Here is a 9257-nt window from a genome sequence, read left to right on the forward strand (position 1 = left end):
TGATGAAATTTTGGTTTTCCCCAACTCATTTTGTGCCAATCAGGAGATCAAAAGCCCTCAATGAATGAATGAAGCAACAAAATTACTATAATTTAAAAACAGCCAAGGGCCATCTTGTTGATAACCTTTAATATAATTATTTTTTCAGACCCGTTTTCACTCTTTTGAGGCTTAACTGTTAAATGTATGTATAATCTCAGAGGGTCTGAAAACACTACTCCTACAGAAGAACCAACAAATCCTACATGACAAATCAGGAGACGATTCTCTCCCTCTTACAAGACTCATTCAGGGAAAAATGTTCACTCATATTTATATATATATATATATATAGCAAGTAACCTGAGTACATACTGGACTTTTATGGGTGCAAAGCATCCATATATACATAATGCGTTTGTACCTGGGTAAGTTGTAGAGTGGAGCCATCCTTAGGCAGGCTACCACCGCTCGTTTCCTCTGTTTGGATAAGACCTTGCTCCCTGCAGGTTTTTTGCTTCTCTGCGGGTGTTCCACCTGACAACAAAACCAAAGATAGAGAAGTTAACAAGGTAGTGCACAGGAACCTCCAATGACATAAGGGGTTTCCATGTTGGTTGTTGCAGAAGTTCCGCTTTATACATTTGTCTTGCATTTATCATGCATTAGTGCTGTTGGCATTACTTTCTTGAATGTAATATGTTCAAAATAAATTAGTGTTGGGAATAAGAACAACCATTTTTTCTCATCCCAGACTTTAAATTAGATGAGAAAACAATTAAGCAACACTACTGTAACTTCTACCATACCAGTCTTTACTTTACTCAACACAACAGACCAGAGTCTAATGAAGACTCAATGAACAACAAAATCACTTAATTTACAGAAGACAAGAAGAAAACAAGAAGAAAACTCTACTCAGTCTTCATCAGGGATTTTTATAGAATGCATAAAAGTACAGCCTACAGTATATATACACCACACAATGGTTGAGATACTGGCCCAGTGACGACATGACATACAGATGGGGCTAAAATCAAATTCTGGACCTCATAGATATTTCCTATCAGTCTTAGATTACAGTGACATTGCATCAGCTGTATCTCTAAAGCCTCCAGATGCCCTCTATCAATATGCACTAAGATTTATTACTGGTGATAATTATAATACTCATCATTGTGACATGTATGCAAGGTTGCGTGGCCCTGTCCCCCTGTCAGGCATGATAGACATGAGGTGTTTATTTATTCATAAGGCCACTTCTTTTTACACTTTTGTCAATGCTGTTTTCAAATGCGGCTCAAAGAATTCTATTAGGTTGCGGGTGCCTGCTGTTTTTAATGAGCTTCGAAAATCCAGTTTTTCTCATTGTGCACCAGCAACCTGGAATAATATGAAGATCAATCTAAATCTCATTTCCATCCTCAGGGCAATTTAAATATTTAATCTCATCTTATTTCACTTCCAATTGTTCTTGTTTTAGTTGATTCATTTGCTTAAAATTGTATTGCTTTACTTCAAGGTTTTTTTTTTGTACTTTTATTGCCATTTTTATCTCAGCTTCTTATTTGAGTTACCTAGTATATAGGATATTTTGTTTATCTTTATTTTTTAATGGCTTATTGTAAATGAGGTGTCTGCTTCAATGTATTTGAAAATAAATAAATACAATCACACAAAACTTGTTTTTGACATTATAAACCAGAAAAGGCCTCTTTCAGTTTCCTTAAGAAATTAATATTATCCTCTCTGTTACCAATAAAATCAATAATGACTCCATTCTGTCCCAGTTAGCTATGGCAGTGTGAGAGTAAGCTAGTATGTACAATACCAGGACCCTGAAACTGAAGCTGCTTTTTCTGTGACATGTCAATATGTATTGTGTAAAATGCCTACAAAAGAGAGATCCATCATTGAATCTATGTAGGCAATATGTCTTCTTGTCATTTTAGAGCCAGCAGTTGACTGGACTACTAGTACACATTTTCAGTAGTTTGTTTAAAAAAATATATTTGAATGTCTGAATATCTGTTTTAATATTATTTTTAAAGCTCACCTGGTCCAGGTAATAAAGGACTTGAGCTATTTCCAAAATCCTGTCTACAGTCCTTTGGGTGTCATTGATGACCCCTAGCTGTCTCTGAGCTTCTGCATAAAGGGTCTCCTGCCTCGAGCAATTTGATCCCTGTGAAGAGAAGAAAGAATGGCACATTTATTTCATTTATCCCGGTATTTCAACTATTCAATTAAAAATATTTTTAGAAATGCTGCTGTCAGAAAAGTCAGTCTGAATCAGCAGTTCAGAACAAGCACAGGGCAAACACACATAAAGGAATTAGTGAAGGAGCTTGGTTTGAATGGCTAGGCTCAAAAACATCATTAGGAATCAAATTGTCTGGAATCTTGCTTTTCCCATTGTCTTTAAATTCCTTGCTTGAATTCTCATTTAACCAACAACAACAACAACAACAACAACAACAACAACAACTACTAAGACTCACTGCTGACAAATAATTAATTTAATAATAGTTAATCATTTTCATATAACCAACAAAGGATGGATCAATGGATCAAGGACTGTGAAAAATATGGTCAAATTTCTGTTTAAAAGTTTGTATATGCTAATGACAAAGCATAAATATATGCATTTTTTCATCACTGTCTTATGAATAAACATATTTGTCAGTGACTCATAAAAAAACAAATATTACATGCATACTCGCTGGTGAACAATAAATCACTGACAGAGATTATTAAAAAAACAGCTTTGAATTTCACAATCTATGAGAGCTCCTTCAATTTAATTTACCACACACTTCTTTGGCATGTCAACGAATATGTGGAGTGTAGAAAAGATATGTGCTTTGTTTATACTCAAAATTCAGAATTCATACAACCGATTTATATATTCTTTTTTTTTCACTTGCACTTAATTTCTGCTCCAACTAAGGATAGACTGATACAGAAATTCCACTAAGTAAGACAAGAAATCTAAGCATGTTTTTTGTGCAAAAAAACCCCAAGAAAAGCCCAAAAATGTGTTTTAATACTCTTTTAAATATTGTATAAATAATTAAAACAGAAAAATGAAAATGCAGTGACAGCCTTTACCTGACTCTGATGTATAAGGCAGTTGAAAACTTGCTCTCGAATCTCATCTTCAGTGTGCTTCTGTGGAAAGCAAACAATGACTATTAACATTAAATATACTATATATACCACAAAGATATTTTAAGACCCTCATCATTACTATGATCACACCACGCTGCAGATCATCACAGGCACACATTCACTACACTGTGATTGACACCTGAAAGATTTCGTCATCAAGGGGACATCATTAATACTGTCCACATTTCCAACCAACCTGAGTGAAACCATTCTTAGCCAACGTGATCAGGCTCTGGTCGCCTGGAAAACAAACCCTCAGTCCCACAGGGAGCAGTCTCTTCATAGAAGCCACAATGAGAGAGGTGTGTGTGGAATAACGATCCCCCTTCCTCTTCATCCTTCTTTTCTCGTGGTTAAACTGAGTATTGAAAAGCCATGAATATAAATGAACTTATTTGAACTAGTAGTGTCTAAGAGTCTAGTAGTGTCTAAGAGTCATAAGAAATAAGGCTGACCTTTGACATTTTGTCGTTGTTGACCAAGAAAGCCAAGTTATTGATTTCATTCTGGACCACATAGTTCTGTTCCTCCCATTTGAAATTCTGTTGTAGCAAAAATAGGAAAAGAAAAATTCCATGGTTTATAAACGTACACTATTTACTTGGATAGTATTGACAAAAACAAAAAAAACATTATTATGAGTCATCCTCACATGAGATTTTGCCCAGAATATAAAGACCACTGCCACCATGCTGAACAGCTGCTCAGCATCAGGATTAGATTCTTTCAGCCAGCTGGCTCTGAGACAAGACAGACCAAAACACATTATCATCGCAGAATTTACTCCTGTAAAGCTAAACATATGCCTTGAATAATAACTAACTAATGCCATGCATCTTACTATTTTGGAATCTTCAAAAATATTATTTTTCTCAGCAATCTGATTTTTAATAGGGTCCAAATATATTATTTTTCCCCCCAAGCTGATTTTTTTAAGGGTCCAAAAATATTATTTTTAAAGTACTTTTCACTGTTTACAATTGACCAATAATTGTTTAACAATTATTTCCTCAGTGCTTTAGCTTTCCAAGAGACATTAATGGAAAATTTGGTGTCCAAAAGGTTTCTGAATAACTTACAATATTGACTGGTTCATCGAGCTCCTTTCACTGAGTCTATAAATATTTCTAATTTCTCCTGGAGCTTTTGGCCACAGAAAATAAGCTTGCTTCTCCACATCTAAGCTCCCTGGTAGCATGCCTTACCGATTAGAATCCACAAATGGGATGAGGATGGGATAGAAGGTGTAGAGGTCTCGCACCAGCACAGTGAACTTCTCCTGTATCTGCATCTCTGCTTCTGATGTATCACACTCTGCTGCTTTCATTTGCTCCTCCTCTAGCAGCACACATTCTGCCCTCTTCCTCAATTTCTCCATCAGTGGCAGGAAGTGGCTCTTTAACAGCTTAGAGCGGGCTTTGCATATGATTGGCTGACAAAAAACTGAAAGACATGACAACTGTTAAAAGTGGGGGAAAAGAAGAATGAAAGGCATAACTGATGTGGAATTAAGAAATCCACACCACAATACCTGCCAGCTGTTTCATCCAGTCACCCTGGCTAGCACCCACATGATGGTGGATGATACAGAGGATGTGGCCAAGTAGGTCACTGGAATGCTGAGGAATGACAGAAGTGCAGATTGGGCTGTCTGGCTGGCCCTCAGGGCCCCAGTACCACCAAAGGGACATGTAGCTGCACAGCATGGGCAAGGTGACCTCCGTGACATGGATGTAGTGGGCCTGGCGAGCTCCAGCACCAGCGCCTGCCAACTCCTCTACTTCCCCCAGAGCCTGTTCCAAAGAAGGCAGGAGAGGACACATGTCCTCTACCTGATCTGGCAACCCCATGTCTAAAAGAAACAATTATCAAAAATAAGGGGGGGGAAACCTGAAGATCTGGGGGTGAAAGTTATTTAATAAGCCCAAGATGTAACAGACAAAACTGATAAATGTCAGTATGAATGTTTATTACCTTCTCTCTCAGTAGCACTCATGGTGTTGTAGATGGAGTAAGGGTTGTTTTGGTTTAGGGCTGGCTCCAGGAAAGATACAGGAAATGTCCCAGTCAGGGCTGCCAGACAAGCGCCTGCTGCTGGCCTCTGCCTGAATGAATATGCTGTGTTATGACACAGGCACGGGACTGATTCATGTTCAAATCTTATCCAACTCTTTGTAGTAGGATTATTAAAGTAAGTTTACTTGCTAGCTGCTTTCTCAGGTTCAAAAATCTCACCTTGGCCTTAATACATTTAATAATAGACGTAATACATGGGTTATACTTGTAAGCCCCAGTAATAATGTGAAATCAATGTGTGCAGACAATTCATGTGGTTTTATGTATGTACAGTATGCATTGCATTTATGCAGCATTTAAATAAGTAAGTTAATAAGTATCAATTATAACCAAATGTGGAAAAATTATATATAGACCTTAAATAGAGAAAAACATGATAAAAAAACAAATACATATAGCAATATAGGCAGTACCCCTCCATGTAGATGCTGCTACTGGTGCCAAGAGAGTAAAGGCTGTTGAGGATCCTGTAACAGGACACCTGGATACTCCCCACTGGAAAGACAAGGTGATGCTTAAAGCTGAGATTCTGTAAGGTTTCTTTCTGAAAACACGGACACTGAGTAGCAAAGCTGACAGCATACAATCACAGTGAAATGGTCTAGCAGGGTGGCTGCTGATTAAGGTAATAAATGATTCCTAGAAGGTCAGGATATTAGTGAGGGAGACAATATGCTCCTGCTGCTCTGTGACCATGACTGAGACATTTAATGAGAGCTGGTTTCAAAGATGAGGAAGGTAGGAAGTTGAGGGGAGGGTGTCCCTGAGTGATTTCAGGGGTGTGGAAACCAGCTGTTCACACAGCTCAGTAGCATACAGAGGGAAATGAATGAGACTACTGAATACATATGGCTGTGGTTTTAATTTTACTATTGTGAGATGATAACAAGAAGGTATGTTAACAAGTTACATTAGAACAGTGTATTTAAGGGTGTATCGTACAATAACTTGAGACATTATTCCTTCACAGTGGTCTCATCAAGGTAGCCCTTACCTAGGAGGTCCACTCCATAATTTTGGATGCTAACATGCTGGAAGAGGGAAGTGAGGGTGGGGAGAAGAATGGAGTTTGTGTAGCTGAGGACTTTGGCCACTCCTCTAGCCTGTTGACTCCTACTCTGAGGCAAACAGACCAAGGTCACAGAAAGGTTTTCCACAGTCGTCTCCAGATCTGCTGCGGCTGCCTCAAAGAATAAATGCAGGGATGATTGGATAGACTCTGGGGCTGACTTCATCAAGGTCCTAGGAAGGGATGAGAAAATGTTTTTGTGAAAAGCATTTGCGGAAATACTAAATGTGTAACTGTAGTTAACATTTTCTTCTACAAAAATACATCATGTAAAAGGAACAATTTGAAATGAAAAGTCCAATAAATTAAAAAGGTTATAGAATTGGCTTTTAGCAAGCTATAATAAAACCAGTTAAGTGGGCTAAATCAGTTGCTAATCTATCCACTAGACAAGCCCCAATGACATCAATCTCTGCAGAACCAAGATTCCACTTCTAGCGTCATGCTTCAGAGGCATTGTCCTCAGGGAGTAAAAGTGATATCAGCCACAATTAGATAGCATCAGTGTGTCAGTGGCTCAATTACACCGGCCATCTCATCCTCAGACATGGTTGTGTGACACTGATTTGACCGCAGGCAGAGCGAGAAGATCGATTTAGGCAGAGTGTGACAGTAGTGCCATCTAGCTACCTGGCATCCAGAGCCTGAGCCAAAACATGGAGGCAGCTTGCAACTGAGGCGGCTTCGTTTCCTGGGAAATCACACACACACAAGTGCACACACATTAAATCCAAAATGCTGGCACCCATGCACAGACAAAGAGATACAACTACAGAACATGCACACAAGACACAAAAATTAGATGAATCTCAGACAATCAGACATCTTAGAGAAAGCAGAGACAAAAATGAAGGCTAAACATTAACACATACAGAAACAATCATGAACAATCAAAGAACAAACCAAGGAAGCAACAAACAAGAGGAAGAAGAAGAAGAAGTGGAACAAATGAATGTCTGAATAAGCTTTATTTTCACACCATCCTTACCAAAGAGCGAGATCCTGTGTCTTACTAGAGCTGCAAGCTTACAAAAGAGGCTGGATTTGAGGAGAAAAGACAAGTGAAGTAATGAGGAGAGGAGAGTGGAAAAAGTAATTATGGGACACGAAATCAGAAGAATGGCAGCACAGAAGAATGAGGTTTATTCTGCTAGAGAAGCCCTGAAATAAAATAAAACTTATTTTGCAGAACGTGTCTGAGGAATTGTCCCCTAACAACATGATGTGCAAGAGTGTAAGGACCTTTTAAAATGTTGCAAGTTTAATCAACATACGGTGTGTGTTTTTTTCAGAAGTGACACATACCTTGCAATCATCTCTTTTTCCTTTTTTGAGGCATGGCTTCTATTACCAGTTGAGCAGAGAGAAGTGGACAGGAAATAGAGACGGTAGCTCTTCGCATATTGTTCCAGAAGAGGAAGGATAACCTATTGAATGGAGTAATAACCAATGGTCACTTTACCTATAAATCAACATGTATTACCCACATTCCCCTTAAAAGGTCCAGTGTGTAAGATGCAGGAGAATCTATAGGCAAAAAATGGAATATAATATTCATAGGTATATTTTCATTAGTCCATAATTACCTGAATACAGTAATTACTATGTTTCCAGTACCTAAGAATGAGCGGTTTTTATCTAGACTCATCCCCTGGTTGTCAAATACAGACACGATGAATGTTCAGTTAATTGCAATCTGCAACTTCATCACTAGAACATCACATATATTTTGAGCCTGCCTGTTCCAGAGCTTCAGTGAAGCTAAATCATACTCAGTGAGAGAAATATTTAATTTATTCATTTATGGCTGCACCATTACTTTAAATAGATCACTCTAGAAGTCTTGTTTTTCAATTTTTTTAGTTAAACGTATTTTCCCATAATTCAGCTCATTTAAATGTGTCTTGTGATTGACTAGAATTTCAAAACAGTTCTCTGGGTCTGAGCAGTGCCTGCCTGTTTAACATGAGTTCATAATGAGGGACCCACCAATGACCTGAGGGGGGAAAGAGGTTAAACATTTTGCACTTGATTAGCTCTTCTTAAGAAGCACTGGCAATTCACAGCCAGCCAGCCAGACAGAGACATGCGTGGTTGTGTGAGTGTGCAGTTGTGTGGGTGGTGCGGGGTGTAGAGATGTGAAGCATGACTGTTCACGGCCTTGGCTGACTGGGTCTGACTCAGGGGGTCCCGTCAATGAAAAATAAACCCTTTTCATTCGCTGCCTCCTTAGAGGCAGGACTGTGTGGGAAGCTTTAATCAATGTCCTGATGGCAATCGACACACCCACATGGATTTCCAAAATGGTTAAACAAATTACATAGCCACAAAGGGTTTTACTTAGAGGGGTTGCCCCTGGCAACCATCTAACAAAAGTGATTAGATGACGTAAATTAAATAAGAAAAAATAGCAAGGAGAGGAAAAATGAAATTGGAAGAGGGCTAAATCAATGTTAGATATTCCATATCTGACAGTAGATATCAACTGGGTGATCTGAAGCAAACCGTGGGAAAGAAATGAATTGGGTGCTGGTGTGAAGCTCTCTCTCCTTTAGACATCTGTCCTCTGGCTTGCATCACTTCTGGAAAGAAAAACATAAGGAAAATACTGAATCTTATGCAAACTAAAACTACCATGATATTATAGACAAAAGCTTTTCTGTAAAATTTTTACCGAAGAAAGGCAGGTTCATATACCCAGACCTGGTCTGAACTATTCTGTGATGTTCAGATCAAAACTACCCTGAAGTAGTCCTGCTGAATGTAGACTCAGGAGACCATTGTTCATTATTTAATAAATGAACTTCCAAGGCCCAGTGATATGTTCAAAATCAAGTATCTGGTACCTTTGAGATGTAGATAGATAGATAATCCCAGAAGGGAAACTAGGTTGTCATAGCAGCCAGGTACATTTAAATACAATAAAATACTTAGGTAGAAAAGATAAGGTGCAAAGAAGTTG

General features: G+C 38.4%; 1 protein-coding gene across 1 annotated transcript in view; it reads right to left on the reverse strand.

Annotated features, from left to right (window-relative positions):
* Nucleotides 1-9257, reverse strand: part of ryr2b (ryanodine receptor 2b (cardiac)) — a 61393-nt gene that overhangs the window by 19071 nt on the left and 33065 nt on the right. The window contains 16 exon segments of the mRNA XM_035663822.1: nt 404-516; nt 764-802; nt 2036-2164; nt 3085-3150; nt 3347-3508; nt 3606-3692; nt 3803-3890; nt 4356-4593; nt 4682-5002; nt 5125-5255; nt 5640-5721; nt 6221-6468; nt 6926-6986; nt 7284-7333; nt 7601-7722; nt 8801-8877. Coding sequence (XP_035519715.1) covers nt 404-516; nt 764-802; nt 2036-2164; nt 3085-3150; nt 3347-3508; nt 3606-3692; nt 3803-3890; nt 4356-4593; nt 4682-5002; nt 5125-5255; nt 5640-5721; nt 6221-6468; nt 6926-6986; nt 7284-7333; nt 7601-7722; nt 8801-8877 — 2014 coding nt within the window.

Source organism: Morone saxatilis, unplaced genomic scaffold (assembly GCF_004916995.1).
Source record: "Morone saxatilis isolate NCDOM2014 unplaced genomic scaffold, NCSU_SB_2.0 Contig19, whole genome shotgun sequence".
NCBI classification, from domain to species: Eukaryota; Metazoa; Chordata; class Actinopteri; family Moronidae; genus Morone; species Morone saxatilis.